Source organism: Gracilinanus agilis, chromosome 5 (genome assembly GCF_016433145.1).
Source record: "Gracilinanus agilis isolate LMUSP501 chromosome 5, AgileGrace, whole genome shotgun sequence".
Lineage (NCBI taxonomy): Eukaryota > Metazoa > Chordata > Mammalia > Didelphimorphia > Didelphidae > Gracilinanus > Gracilinanus agilis.
In genome coordinates, this window is record NC_058134.1 from 27418539 (window position 1) to 27434926 (window position 16388).

Genomic DNA, 16388 nt, shown 5'->3' on the forward strand with positions numbered 1-16388 from the left:
CCCCCCCCCCCCCCCCCATGGGGTTTTGGCTTCTGGAGGTGAGGGCTGTCTGAGATTCTTGCACCAGTCCCCAGCACCTTGCTCAGAACAGACTCTTCATTTGTGCCTGTGAAATCATTAAAATCATTTAAAGGTTTCTTATTGAACAAGGAGTTAGTAAAGTTAATTTCTAGAGGAACTGAATTCCCAGAGTCCTTCTAGGACAGGAAAGTGAGATCTGTGTGTACATGCTCCTGCAAGAGAATTCCCACCAGAAGACTGTGAGGGTACTTTGAAAGAGTTGAAACATGCCTTTTTGGAATTAAGATGACAATTAATTTCGAACACTGGATTTCAGTTGTAGGCTTATCCTAGGAAATGATTCTGTCTAACACAGTGCCTTGTGGCTAATATTGTAGCAAGTGCTTATTGTTCTCTTCGGGGGGGGGGTGTATTCTGATGTATTTTAATTATTTATTTCAAACTATATTTTCTCAGTTGATATAAAAAGGGTTTAATTTGATGTGAAGTTAAATTTTTAAATGTTTCTTTCTAGCATTTTCACTTATTTAATTGGCCTTTCATTATACTAAGTGATTTTTTTTTTAAAGAATGCCTTAAAATAGATAACTATTCATTTGGCAAGAAAACACTATTTGCCAGTTAGGTCTATCTGTGGCAGCTAAATTTTGTAGGAGATAGTCTGTCAGATTTAGAGGCAGAAAGACCTAAATTTAAATCCTGTCTCAAATTCTTGGTTATTGTCCAAATAATTTAACCTCTTCTAGGCTCAATTTCCTCATCTGTAAAATAGGGCAGTAATAGCACCTATTTCTCAGGATTGTTTTGGAGGATCAATTATACCTCTAGGACAGGAAAGTGGGGTCTGTATGCGAGCTTCTGCTTTCTAAGCTTTAAAGTGCTTTTTAAGTCTTAAAAATTTAGAAATGCTAGCAATTATTTTTATTAACATTAAGAATGTGTGTGGTTGCTAATAGCATATATGACCTTGGGAAAAATAAACTCAGAAGGCCACAGATTTAGAACTAGAAAGGTCCTTATAGTCCACAAAGTCCAGTTCCTCATTTTACAAATACTTTCATCTGGGCCTCTGTTTAAATGACTTCTCAAGGCCATACAGTTAGCAAATAGCAGAGCCAAGACTTCATCTCTGGTCCTTAGATTTTAAATCTACTGTTGTTTTTTTTTCAATGACTACACTGCTATATAATGTTATTTTTTAGTCTGTAAAATGAGAGTTAATTCAGAAAATGATAAGTTTGTCATAACACCTGTTATGTATAAAGCATTGAAAACCTCTATGAGTGAAAATTTGAATTAGATCCAGACCCTTCCGTCATGGAGCATTATAGCTTCATCAGGGTCTATTAGCACCTAATCAATAACAGTATTATAAAACATTTACTTGATGAAAGTATTGAAGGACAAAACCAAGGTCATATTCTAACTCAGACCAGAACTCCCTTCTAACATATGACATGATACTAGGGTATTTCCTTGGAGGGTTGGCCTTAAGGAGCTTATATTTAGAGAGATAAGCCAAGGAACAGTTCTAAAATAAAAGCTCTTTATTGTATAAGTATAAAATGTTTGCAAGCACATCAGCATTATAATGTTGATTGTTGGAGTCAGGTTAGACAGTGAAATCTTTTTGGAGATCATGAAAATAAGCAAAAATACTTCCTAGTTTGTAATTGCTATTATTTTTAAAGAGGAAAAGCTATTTCCACGAAACTTTTAGGAAATGAAAGCCTGTATCCATAGATGTGTCTATACTTACTCAGAATTCCCAGAATTGGAGCCCAAAGCTCTGTGAATACACTTTTACTATTCCTGCAACACGAAAGGGAGGTGATCAAGCTCAAGGGTTTAGTAGCTGCTGCAGTAGGAAGTGGCACTGCCCCTTCCTGATCTTTGTCACTTCTGCAGGATGGATCATTGGACTGCGTTAGAGAAGGATCTCAGAGATCATCTAGTTAACTTCTCTTAATTTTGACATATGAGGAAACAGACTTACCTGTTGAGTGATTTGCCTGAGGTCATACAGATCAACCAGCAGAACTGGGATTCACACTTGGGTTCTAGAACTTAAATCGAGTGACTTTTATGCTATGTATTGGACAATTTGAGGTTCTGGTTTAGGCCCATTATAGTACTTACTCTTCCAAAATAGAGTCCTCTCAGACAAAAACCCCAGTTTTCATGAGAGTTAAGATCTAACCAAGTTCTTTGAGCCTTTTTTTCTGACAGACATTTGTTAAATATGGAGCGCTTGCATAGCTTCTATAAGTTAGAGGAAGGAAACAAATCTTTTTGACTTTTATTTAAATGTTTCTCCTCCCCTCCCCCAGCCTACTCACAAAGACAGAGGTTGGATCATATGCCCACTGGGTGATAATCCATGGTGGACATTATTAATAGCTGCTGTTCCAGCCCTACTGTGTACTATTCTTATTTTCATGGATCAGCAAATCACAGCAGTCATCATCAATCGAAAGGAACATAAATTGAAGGTAATTTAAATTTTCTTTTTGTATTTTCATAATGACTGGCATAAATATGGGTTTATTAAATATTTCTTACACAAACTGTGAATGTGAACACTTTATGAGGAATATTTGCTTGACTTTACAGAAAGGAGCTGGATATCATCTTGATTTGCTCATGGTTGGTGTTATGTTGGGAGTTTGCTCAGTTATGGGTCTACCATGGTTTGTGGCTGCAACAGTATTGTCCATAAGTCACGTGAACAGCTTAAAAGTTGAATCTGAATGTTCTGCTCCAGGAGAACAACCCAAGTTTTTGGGAATTCGGGAGCAGCGAGTTACAGGCTTACTAATTTTTGTTCTGATGGGCCTGTCTGTGTTCATGACTTCTGTATTAAAGGTAAGATAATTTTTCATTCTATTAAAAACACTGTTTTAAGGTTGAAGCTCATGTTTAGTGGTACAAAAATGGCCCAATTAAAATAAGCTTAAAATAACTAAAATCATTTTAATTTCAAAGAATGTTATTGAGAGTTACTAACTTTGAAATTGTTTAGAATTTTGTTTAATTGATAGGAGTCTTCTTATTAAGTCTAGAATATGATCTTAAAAACTGTTATTTAATTTTCTCTGTATGTTTGCCTAAAGATCGAGAATATACCTAAAAATCGTTTAAGTAATTCTGTGTACCTAGGATCACATTGATTTGAGTTAAAAACATTCCTAGTGGTTCTTATCACAAGCCATTTCTGCACCTTGTATCTAATGAGATTTTTTTTGTCTGTTCCTCTTTTAACTCACCTATGGAAAAGCTACCTATGAAACCCAGAGCTCTTTATAAAAATGTAGACAATATTGCACAAATATGGGAAAACTAAATTTGGTTATGTGAAAAATAATTTTAAAAAATGGATAATGAAAGTACTCTGATACTAAATAGTGTTAAGAAAAGGTGTCATGAAGACTAATTAGAAGTTATAAAATGGATTAATGAGATTGTAGGAAATCAGAATGCTGATATGAAGCTTTATTTAGTCTTAATTTATTATAAACTTATCTAATAAAATGTATATTTTTATTGATATCAATAGCAAAAGACTAAGGATGTTTCAACACCTGATCCCACAACCTCCTAAGTTCTCTAGAAAATTACTCCCAGTATCATCCTCACTGTTCTCTCTTCATTCCCATTCTTCTCGCTCCTTTCTTATTCCCTAGAACATGCCCATGTCTTTCCTGTTCCTAAAAAATCCCTCATCTGAATGGATCATTCCTGCTGGGTTTGATTGCTTTCTCACCTCTCCTCTGCTAAACTTTTTGAAAAGTTGCCCATTTTCTTTTCCTTAACTCCTCTGTAATCTGGCAGCCAGCTTTAGGATTGAAATGAAACTTCTCTCACCAATTACCAACGTTCTCTTAGTTGCCAGATATAATGGCCTTTCTCTCAGCCCTGGTCCACCTTCATTTCTCCTATGAACTGTCATTTGCCTCTTTGTTTTCCTCTTATTTTTAGGGCTCATTCTTGGTGACTCTTCTTTTCTTCCTGTGCTAGCTCATTTGGTGAATCTCATCAGCTCCCATGGTTCTCTACACTGATGATTCCCAGATCTGAATAGCTAGTCCTACTCTCTGATCTCTTAACTGCTTCTTGGACGCCCCAAATTGGATGTCATAGATGCTCTTTTCCTTCTTGTTACATAGGCCCACGATTTCAGCGTTGCTAAGGTAGCTAGAAGGCACAATCTAAGCCTGTACTTGGGAAGTCCTGAGTTTATATCTGCTATTCACCTGAATAAATACTCATAGCTTTTCTTCCTGCAAATTGAAGCTTTTCCTATATGTATCTTCCACCCTTGAATAATGCACAATTTTTAATATCAGAGAATATCACCTTATTTTAAATGTTGAAGGTTTAAATTGTTTTTCAGTATTAAATATCATCCTGGAGAAGTGTGCATTTTAAAACTTCTCTCCCACTTCAATCATTCCTGTTGTAGAGAAACCATAAAAAGATTAAGTAACTTCCTAAAGCACAAATAATTTTAAATGATTGTAATAATAAAATTATTTTTGTGTAAATTTTAAATTTTCAAAAATATACTTAAATTTTTTATTATGAGAATGTTTGGATATTAATTCCATTTCAGATTGGTATTCTAATATTGGTTATTTAATTATAATTTGGAGTTGAAAAAAGAATTTTTAAAATTCAATAATTACCCAAATATAAAATGATAATTTGGAGTTTGTTTTATTGTGATTTATTAAACAGATAGCCAGTTCTTTAGAAAGGATGTACTTTATCATATCCTGCATTTTAATTATATAATTTATCACTGGATGGGACTGAAGAGACCCTTCTTTTTCAGCCTGCTTATTGTATAGTTGAGGGTACAGAGCCTTTTAGTAAAGTCCACATGAGTTACTAAGGTCATAAAGCCAAGACCCAAACCAAAGTATGCTAATTCTGAAGCTAATCTTATTTTCACTTATTCTTCATACATAACCTTAAGCCTGATGAATCACCATATGTGGGAAAATTTGTCACTAAGAATGTCAGTAACTCACTTTCATCGTCAGGATCATTAAGAGAATTTCAGCTACTTAAGAACTTGAGATTTTCTAGCAGATTCTTTGTTAAAATGGGCTTCTCTTACGAAGTAGGATTTTGAGTCACCATTAGGTCTCCTGGTCTTTTGTCCAAGACAATTTATCTTATTCTTTTGTGTGTTGGTGTCCATTGTCCTTATCACTCTGTGCTCCTCTGTTACATTACACTGTTTCCAGAGTGAATTCTGATTGTGATCATTTGACTTACAGTTTATTCCAATGCCAGTTCTCTACGGTGTCTTTCTTTATATGGGAGTTTCTTCACTAAAAGGCATTCAGGCAAGTTTGATGTTAAAAATTTTTTTATTGCAATATTTTCTATTTTAAAAGATTGTCTTTAAAATGGTAGTGATTCTGTGTCCCTTTGGGCAAGTCTGTTTTTCCTTATGTCATAGCTTGAAAAGCCAGTGTTATTACAGTGATTGCTTTATTACAACTTATTTTCCCAGGCATCGAGACCTAACCTCTCCTTCAGTAAAGCCAGTGAAAATAATATCTATCTATGTAGCACTTTAAAGTTTACAAAGCACTGTACATGAATGCTTTCATTTGATTCCCCACACCAACTTTGTGAGGTAAATAAATACCATGTTTATTTTCACCCTCATGTTATAGATGAGGCCGTGGAGGCTCCAAAAGATTAAGTGATTTGCCAAGAGTTACAAAGCCCCTAAATGTCAGAGGCAGGATCAAACCCAGGATTATTCTGACTCAAGAGTCCAGGATTCTTTCTGTTCTTAGCAGAGTTGATGCTGAGGGAGGGAGAGGAGTAGGGATAATCTGGATATTAGGAGGAAAGTTAGATATCTGGGACTTCCTTTTAATTTGCAGGAGTCTTGCTGATAGAAGTTGAGATCTTGATAGCATTTGTTTATTTTGCACAACCCTTGGTGGGTTTTTAGGAATTTCTTATTTATGAAATAAACATTCAAATGGTTTTTTTTTTTTTTTTTTTGGCCATTCACTACTTTACAAGCTATACTCAACAGTTTTCATATATAAAAGCTGTTGCTTAAACTCTGGAAAAAAGCATTGATCAGCTGTTTTAATTTTTAGTTTTTAAAAGTAGATATATGTGTGTTTTTAAAAAAACACTAATCTTTGCATTGACACCATTTTTGAAGGAGCTGTTTTTAGCTTGATGTTATCACTGGATGAGTTTTCAATTTTTGACTTCTCTTCTGGGCTCTTTAGCCTTTTAGGTTAAACATATTGTTAAGTGAAGAATAAAAAATGACATCTGATTCATTTAATGGACAGAATTTTATAGCTGGAAGGGACTGTACAGCTCTTTTAAGTATAATTTTCTTGTTTTATGATGAGAAATTAGAAGTTGGGGTTAAACGATTTTTTATAGGCATTTAATTATATTCTCTCTAAAGTGGACTAAGGGTAGTGGCAGCACATTATATTTTCCGATTAAGGGGGTCTTGTTCATTTAAGTAAATGAAATTGAATAATTGCAAATTATCCCCATTACTTTGTATTGAATAGATTTAAAAGTACTTTGCTCAAATATAGCCAGATCCCAATTAGGGGTCTCATGTTTTTGAATGCACTATTCGAAGTTAAAATTACATAAACTGTGGTTTGGGGCTTCAGTCCAATGGAAATAAGTGATAGGAATTAAAGTAGTGTATCACTTTACATGGCATTCATTCCTAGATGCTAACTTGCATCTCTTCTACCTTTGCATACTGTGGGAAATGCCAGAGAAATTTTAGTTTAAACTTGTTGCTTGCCATAGTACAAAATGATAGAAGGTAGCTTCAAATTCAGGAAGACAACTTGGGGTCAAATCCTATACATTGTGTGTGAGACTGAGCAAGTTATTTAACTCGTTAGTGAACTGAGCTCCTTGAAGCTGTAGATGGTAGAGAAGGTGGTGACCTACCAGCCTTGGAAGGGAAAGTTTCTATACCTGGTAACTGTATCCTAATTAAATCCCAGGTCCTGTCCCTATACCTGCCCCTGTTATGTTATAGCTTCAAAGTATTAAAGTAACCTTTTTTAAAAGAGCATAAATAGAATTTTGGTTTAATGTTTTTCTTTTTGATTTTTTTGGCTCCTAGTTTTTTGACCGTATCAAATTATTTGGAATGCCTGCTAAACACCAGCCAGACCTGATATATCTGCGTTATGTCCCGCTTTGGAAGGTCCACATCTTCACAGTCATTCAGCTCACCTGTTTGGTTCTTTTGTGGGTGATAAAAGCCTCAGCTGCTGCAGTTGTTTTTCCTATGATGGTAAACTATCCTTCTCTTCCCCCTCTCCCCCCCCACCTTTTTCCAAAACAATTTATCAAGTGATCATTGTTCATTATTGTGCATTATTGATTTTGAGGAAAGAATCAGTTAAGTCTTTTATTTGGGTGATTTGGAAATATGGAGTCAATACTTTTTCATTTTTCCTTCTCAAGTAATAATTTTCTTTTTGAGACTTATGGAAAAAAAGGACTATCATGAAAATAGTAGCAGCTGTTTTTAAGCTAGCCTCTGATACAGAGGATGAAGAGGTAGAGAAATTCTAGTGAGAACTAGATAAGACTCTTCTGATTAAATATATTTTGATCCTTGGTTCCTTCAGTGCAAAGGTGCACACAAATAAGGTCATCAAAGTATGGCACCAAAGGTATTTGACCACAGGTATTTACTTCTCTTATGAGGGAGGAACTCTTAGATTCTCTTATGGAGAACAATCCTGGGCTAAGAGAGATTTCTTATAAATGGTTTTTCTAGTTTTCCACATGTTTCTTTGTACTGGTGACATTTCATCAATCCTGGGAAACTTATAGAGCCTTCTAAATGAGAGCCATAATCACTCAAAAGTTTAAAGTCCATGTATGTAGAAAAACAAATTGGATGGACACACTCTGTAGAATTCTTCTGGTAGTGTTTGAATCTTGGAAAGACATTGCAAATGGACAAGTGAGCTGAAACGGGAGAAAGATATAGCTTGCTAACTTATATGTGGAAAACTGCAAAGTCCTTTTTATTAGCTTTAATAGCCTATGTCCATGATAGGCTTGGCTCATAATGAGTATGACAGAGTTGAAAATTATAAATAACAAGAAATTATGAAGGAGAATCAAGATATAGGGAGTTGTCATCCAAGAAATTTGTGGTTGGAAAAGATAAACTAGAAGTTTGACAAGAGGAAGGGGGCAGGGTGATAGCTGATGAATATCCAGTGTGCTCTAATGAGATCTTTTTTTAATTTTAAGGTCCTTATATTCTGTCTTAGAATCAATATTAAGTGCCAACTCTAAGGCCAAAGAGTAACAAGGGCTGGACATTGGAGTTAAGTGACTTGCCCAGGGGCACACAACAGGGAAGTGTCTGAGGCCAGATTTGGACCCAGATTCTCCCAATTCCAAGCCTGGTTCTGGGTCCACTGAGCCACCTAACTTCCCTATTTTAAATGTAATCTTAAAGATGGTTGGGTGGATCAGCCCTGGTGAACTTATCAGAACTAAGTACTTTGCATCTTATTCTGTTGAGTAATTCTAGCAGATTTTAATTAAAATGAAGCAGAGACCATGGGGCAGCTGGGTAGCTCAGTGGATTGAGAGCCAGGCCTAGAGACAGGAGGTCCTAGGTTCAAATCCGGCCTCAGACACTTCCCAGCTGTGTGACCCTGGGCAAGTCACTTGACCCCCCCCCCCCCCCCCCCCATTGCCTACCCTTACCAATCTTCCACCTATAAGTCAATACACAGAAGTTAAGGGTTTAAAATTTAAAAAAAAAAATGAAGCAGAGACCAATGATATCTCAGTGATGGGGCCATTCTAGCTTTGCAATTACTGTAGAGTGTATCCCCATACTCCTCGGCCCTCTGGCTCATAGCCTGGGCTCCCCCCCATCCCTCACCAAGCTGTTTACAGGCCTATTGATTCTGCCCTACAACTTCAATGTTTCTCCTTCTCTGATACTACCACCCCTTTGGTGCAGGCCCTCATCCCCTCATGCCTGAACTATTGCAGTAGCTGCTGGTGGGAATGCCTACCTCAAGTCTTTCCCCACTCCAATCCATTTAGACACCAAAGTGATTTTCCTAAAGTCCAGGTCTGACCAGGATCGTCCCCTTACTCATTCAACTCTTGTGGGTTCTTACTACCTTCAGGAACAAATGCAAAATGCCTTGATGGCATTCATATTTTATTACATGTGCTGCCAAAGCAAGCACCCTGATGGCCTTCAGAATGAGCCCTCTTTGACTTTTCCAGTCTTTTTTTTCATCGGATTCCCCAATAGTTATTTCTGATCTAGTGACCCTGGCCTCCTGGCTGTTTTATGAACAAGACACTTCATCTCTTTGCTCTGGGCATTTTCTCTGACTTTCCCCCTGCCTAGAATGCTCTCTTTCCTCCACTCCAACTCTTGTCTTCCCTGGCTTCCTTTAAATCTCCATGGAAATTCCTCTTCCTAGGAAGCCTTCCCTCTCTAGCCCCTCTTCATTTCAGGGCTTTCTGACTCACTTATTGCCTCCTCCTTTAGATTTTGAGTTCCTTGAGGGCATAGATTCTTTGTCTTTCTTTGTATCCTCAGTCCTTAGCCCAGTGCCACTATGCTCAATACTTGTTCAGGCATTGCTTATAAGAGAATGGTCCTTTGGGAGAATAAGAGGACATGGAAATTGGTGGAGCTTGACTGCTTGAGAAAGAAATAGCCACATTTAGGGTTCCTGCTCAGTGTTGATGTCTTGCTTTCTACACAAGGTGAAAAAGGCTTAATAGACATCCATCTACCCAAAAATACAATAATGGAGACCTAAAATGATTTGGTCTATCCACTTCAGTGTAACTTCATAGTAATGCAGGAGGGAGGGAAGGAGGAAGGGGAGGAGCAGTGGACAATTAAAAAATGAACAGAGGCTATCAGAAGCTTAATACCTTTTCATTCCACATGACATACTTTTCAGTGACTTGTAAAGGCCAGTGATTATTCCAAACACATAATGGATACTTTTTCTTTGTGAAGGCTAAAACATTTATATTTGAATTTATTGGCTTTGTTTTTGTTTTTGATCATTTAATTTTGTTTTATTTGGAACAGTTTGTGACTTCAAAAGATGATTAGTTGTCTTTTTTTTTAAGGTTCTTGCCTTGGTATTTATACGCAAACTAATGGACTTATGTTTTACAAAACGAGAACTGAGCTGGCTTGATGATCTCATGCCTGAAAGTAAAAAAAAGAAAGAAGATGACAAACAGAAGAAGGAGAAGGAGGTATGTAAAATAACTGAGAGGTTTAAAGGTTTAAAATATTCTGAGAAATGGTCAGCTTAGAATTCACTTATTTTTAAAACTAGCCACAGCAACTACAGTTGATAGGAAACTTTTTTGGTTAGTTGCTGTCAGAAGGACTAATCCAAACTGAGTCTTAGTGGCCATTGCATAGCTTTTTTAGTAACTCTGTATTCAGGAGCAATATATATTTATTCCTGCTAAAAAGAATAAAGCTTTGTTTTCATACTTGGTGTTATATTTGATTTTAGTTGCTAAATTTTTAGAAACTACATTCTTGTTCAAGTTATTTTCAGTTGCATGATCATTTTAGGATTATAATTTTAAAAGCCTATCAGATAATTTAAATACTTATATCAGCATTGTACCACATTACCTTAATCACTAATATTTTTGCTAATTATCTGAAACAAACTATTATTGTTAATGCTGATTTCTCTGCAACTGAAGTGGCTAAAATTTGTTTTATTTTTCAGTAGCATTTATTTAATGGAAATGGTATCCTAGTGTAATTTGAATGATCATCTTAACATTTTTAAAAATCCTCATCTTCCATCTTAGAATCAATACTATGTATTCATTCCAAGGCAGAAGAGCCAGAAGGGCTAGGCAGTGGGGGTTAAGTAGCTTGTCTAGTCACACAGCTAGAACATGTCTGAGTCCAGATTTGAACCCAGAACCTTTCATCGCCAGGCCTACCTCTGAATCCCCTGAGCCACCTCGCTGCCCCCATAACATTTTTTAAAGTTAAAGTTCTTATTTTCTTCAGAAAGGCACCATATATTGGTATTCCTATCGCATAATTTAAATTGCTTTTCTCCAATAGAAGTCCGTTTTTTCTTATTTTTATTAGATTCATCAGGGCCATGGTTATGTAGCTAACATTGTGATACTCTCTACTCCCTATCTTTTTTCCTTGTCTCTGTCTTCTCATAACCAATACGTTTTCACTACAACTTTTTAAGAATCAAGACAATTTATTTTAATTTGGACTTTGAGTAATGTTACTTTACCTTATTTTTATTTTGTAAAGTTTAGGACAATGCATAAGAAGAAAAGAACATTTAAAACACTTAAATGGTTTCATATAATTTCACAAAAATAAAAGAAATAAAGATTGAGTTTTGACCTACATCTTCTATAATTTAATAAGTTTTTTTTTAATTGGGGGTTTGTCTATTTTTGGGTGGTGAAAATTCATTTTTAAAAGAATTATCTTAGCCTGTATGTTTTTTTATTTGCAAAAAATCAAATTTTGTTGTAAAAAAATGTGATTAGAAGAACCTTGAATAGGCATATTTGGTGGGACACTTTTTTAATAAAGTTGATATCTTGGGATTTTTATTTCTTAATAGAAGAAAACGTTAACAAAAGTGTTTTAACTGTTTGGTACAGATTTTTACAGATTAGTGGTATAAAATTCAACTAGAAACAGGGGCCACTCAACCCTGCATATAATATAGAAATCACCTATTACATTATCTACATTCTTTTGTACTTTAATTTGTTCAGTCTTTTCTAAGTTCATTTTACATTGGTTCAGACTTCCCTCAGTCATGCAGCCTGTGCTTTTGACATCTTTTAGGAAGCTCACTTTGAAAGAAGTATTTGGGTCGTAACTGTATTAACATTTTGTTTGCAAAGTTGGGTAATCTTGTTTTCTAATTAGAGACTCTTGGATGTAGGAGATCTCCCTTTGAAATGAACAGCAATGCGGTCTCTAATCCTGGATGGTGTTCCGGGGGAGCAGGAAGGTAAGGTTAGAAAGAAAACAAATGTAATTTGCTCTCTACCACCAGGAGGCTGAACGGTTGCTTCACGCCGATGACAGTGACACTGTGCACCTTCCGTTTGAAAGAGGGAGCCTCCTGCAGATTCCAGTGAAGGCCCTCAAGTACAGGTAGGAGTGGGCTTCATTTTGAAAGAAGGCAGTTCCTGTCCCTGGCACCTTAGGCTACAGATTTCACCTGAGAGATGAGAAGAAGGGCAGGGCCTTGACCAGGGATATAGAAGTTTAGAGGAGGCAAGGTATGGGAGAGGAAGCACCCCTTTCCTGACCATCCCAGGCACTCATGTTCTCCCTCCCTATACACCTTTTATCTGTTCTGTATGAGCCATATTGTCTCCCCTAATGAGAATGGAAGTTCCTAGAGACAAGAATGTTTTCTCTCTCTCTTTTTTTTTTTCTTGTATTTGTTTCTCCAAAACTAAGAATAGTGCATGATACACAGTAAGTGCTTAGTAAATGATTGTTTAATCAGTTTTTAAACATTCCTTTCAAGTGGAACTTATTCAACCAATTAAAGCTATTTACTATTCCTTTAAAAAAGGCCCATGAGCTATTAAGTTGAATGACTCCAGGGGGTTGCTCTGGATCATGCCATGCCAGTGGTGTCTTGTAAGGATAGTCTGCAGCGTAGAGACAGTAGAGACAGTGGAAGAGCTCTTTCAAAGTCCAAAACTAGAGTGGGAAGAGAAGCTTTAGTTGAGGCATTCAATGCTTTACCTCTCAGGCTGGGCTTTTTAGTTATTTATTTGGTCTTTTTGCAAATGTTTTTGTCTTGGAGATGCTTAGACTCCTTATGGAGACTCAGAATCGCCTTGTGCCCTTGACATAATCATTCTCCTTACTGGCTTGTCTTTCTTTAAAAGCTTTAAGTAGCTCATTCCTCAAGAATAGTCTTCTGGTGATAGAACATGCTGCTAGCCACTTTGTGAGAGAGAGGGAAAAAGGCCTCTGAGGGCTAAATGAGAGAGTGTGTGGAAGGTTGTTTGGATAGACAAACTATGTTCTGTAGGTTTTGTTTGGCTTATGTTGTTGGTGTGGGGAGGTGAGCTGAGATGGAAGCTAAGAAGGCAGATTTTGGCTAATTAAAACAAAAAATATACTTTTCAGGAATGATTATTGTCTTCAAGGCTCTATAGTTGCTTGTGAGCCAGTGTTTTTAATGCTTGCTGATTCCAAGAAACTGAAAAATTTTTCAATAGGATTTTTAGTGTTGAATGCTTTTGGTTTTGATGTTTCGTTATACGTATTTTGTGATGCAAGCCTACAATACACTATGTCTCCTTGAGCTCCAATGTAAATTCCTACTCATTTTAAAAGGTTGGTAGTCTGTTGTCCTGTCATCAGAGGTCTTCAATTCAAGTCCTTGACGGCCTGCCCCTGCCCTTCCTTTCTAGCTTTTTTCATTCCCCTCTTTGGGACATACCACTAAATCTCCTTCTGTGCCTGTGCATTGGCTGCCCCTGGACCTGGGCATGGACTCCTTAACTCTGATTTACTAATTCCTCTAGCTTCTAGCTCCTGACCCAGACTTGCTGCCAGAACACTCTGGGCCTGTTGCACACATGCATCCGTGTCGCTAGGACTTTGCCTGTAGCCAGACTATAAGCCCCCTTGGGTTTCTTTTCTCTCTTTGAATCCCCAGAGTCAGACCTGGTATCTAGCATGTGGAAAGAAAGCTCTCAACAAATATTCGCTCCTTGTTTTGGTAGGATAAAAAAGGGCTTCTTGTCTGCGTACAGTCTAGGCTAGAAGACTTGTGGTCCCTTTCAGAATATATTCTTGGTGTGATTCTGTGTGAACATTAAAAGTTACTTGTTAACTATCTTATGTGCTTTTGCCATTCAGAGCTGAGAAATCACTTTGGTTAGAGTAGATCCAAAGTCATTCATTTGGTCCAGACCTTCTGCACCTTCTGTTATTTCAAACACTTTTTTGATTGGATAAAGAGTTTCTAGTTTTAGTGCTCTGTGCTTGGTAGTGAGGGCTCAAGCTTGGAATCTTTCGCCTAGTTAGTTAAAGCACTCTTTGAATTAGTTGTTGCTTTTTCTTCTCTAAACAACTGAATTGTTGTGTTTCAGCTCCTTGTCGATTTTATTTCTATCGTTTATGTAGCATGAATTCTAGCTTTTGGAATCTTCCTGAGTAGGCAAGCCCTCATAAAGGTCATAACCAATTTCTTTGATTGCAGTGAAGATAACTGTGACTTCAGGCTCTTTCTTTCTTTGAACGTTTTCTTGTTTGAAAGGATTATTTGAATCATAAGTCTGCATCACTGGCTTCATTACCAAAAGGGTTTGGTGTTAGCTTGGGTGAGAATCCTGCTGGTTCAGTAATTTGTTCAGCCTGTCTTCTAAAACCTTGAGGCAAATTTAAAAGGTAGAACTGGGGCAGCTGGGTAGCTCAGTGGAGTGAGAGCCAGGCCTAGAGACAGGAGGTCCTAGGTTCAAACCCGGCCTCAGCCACTTCCCAGCTGTGTGACCCTGGGCAAGCCACTTGACCCCCATTGCCCACCCTTACCACTCTTCCACCTATGAGACAATACACCGAAGTACAAGGGTTTAAAAAAAAAAAAAAGGTAGAACTTGTGTTCAATACATTCCATGTTGTATCTGCACTTTTTTTTAATAAGATTATCAATACAAGAAGGCAATCTCAAGATATTCCTGTTCTATTAGCCAATAGCTTTAACAGAAAGAAGAACATCATATTGATCAAATTGAGGGTATCCTCCAAAGTGATAATCGACAAGTGAACACATCTTGACCATTTCAGCATTCAATGAAAGATATAGGAAATATATCTCATTGGACTTATAGTGAGATCATAAAAAAGCATTTACTTTGTAAAACAAAAGACCTCCTTAAACCCTTTTCCAACAAATTGAATCCCAACTATGACATCAGAATCATTAAAGAATTCCTGAAGGGCAGCAATAATAATCTTCAGGGATCCTTTCTTTTCTTTCTTTTTTTTTTTTTAATAATTTTTATTTTTTAGAAGTTATCATGGTTACATGATTCATGTTCTTGCTTTCCCCTTGATTCCCCCGTTCCCCCCTCAAAATAGCCAATGTGCATTTCCACTGGTTTTAACATGTGTCATCGATCAAGACTTATTTCCAAATTGTTGATAGTTGCATTGGTGTGGTAGTTTCGAGTTTACATCCCCAATCATGTCCGCCTCAACCCATGTGTTCAAGCACTTGCTTTTCTTCTGTGTTTCCACTCCTGTAGTTCTTCCTCTGAATGTGGGTAGCATCTTTTCCATAAATCCCTCAGAACTGCCCTGGGTCGTTGCATTGCTACTAGTACAGAAGTCCATTACATTCGATTTTACCACAGTGTATCTGTCTCTGTGTACAGTGTTCTCCTGGCTCTGCTCCTTTCACTCTGCATCAATTCCTGGAGGTCTTTCCAGTTCACATGGAATTCCTCCAGTTTATTATTCCTTTGAGCGCAATAGTATTCCATCACTAGCATATACCACAGTTTGTTCAGCCATTCCCCAATTGACAGGCATACCCTCGTTTTCCAGTTTTTTGCCACCCCAAAAAGCACGGCTATAAATATTTTTGTACAAGTCTGTTTATCTATGATCTCTTTGGGGTACAAACTCGGGGATCCTTTCTGATCATCATTGTCAGGCAAATTATAAAACGTGGCACTATCGCAGGTATGATGGAGGAGAACCGGTTCAAAGGACAAATAGATAAGGAACTCTACAGAAAGCGAGATCTTTCGGAATGCCTGTTTGTAGACAATGTGCTGAATGCATCAATCCCCTAAATGTTACCAAACCTTATTAAACAGATCTGTAATTACTTAAGAATTAGGCCATTCAAAAAGACATTACCAAATGTATAAAGACTGCCTTTTGCTCATATTATGACATGCATTTGGAAAGGAGGAGGAAGAGTGCAGGCTGCATTGCCTTCAGAGAACTGTAAAGGTCAATAGGACTTCTTTTACCATAGAAATAAGGATACATCTTCCCAAAGCCAATATCCTGTTGGTGCTCCTATGTGGTAGTGAAGCATGGACTATGGCAGTCCAAAAAAGTGGATGAATATCCATCCTCTTGAGAGATGGTGGGAAAGTGCATGGAGCATAAGCAAGCTACAGCATAGAAGAATTGAGGAACTTTGAAGAAGGAAGTAAAGGATCTCTAGGAATCCTATGATAGGAAAGAAAGACAGAAGCTGCTCATATGACAAGGTTGAAGGATGGCCGGTGGACAGCCAGAGGAATCTATTAGAATC

The 16388-nt window shown here is 37.1% G+C and overlaps 1 protein-coding gene across 1 annotated transcript in view; it reads left to right on the forward strand.

Moving 5' to 3' along the window:
- Positions 1-16388, forward strand: part of SLC4A7 (solute carrier family 4 member 7) — a 75312-nt gene that overhangs the window by 54680 nt on the left and 4244 nt on the right. Inside the window, exons 17-22 of the mRNA XM_044679460.1 lie at positions 2352-2513; positions 2635-2886; positions 5307-5375; positions 7169-7342; positions 10192-10323; positions 12141-12241. Of these exons, the coding sequence (XP_044535395.1) occupies positions 2352-2513; positions 2635-2886; positions 5307-5375; positions 7169-7342; positions 10192-10323; positions 12141-12241 (890 nt within the window). The remainder of the gene's footprint in view (positions 1-2351; positions 2514-2634; positions 2887-5306; positions 5376-7168; positions 7343-10191; positions 10324-12140; positions 12242-16388) is intronic.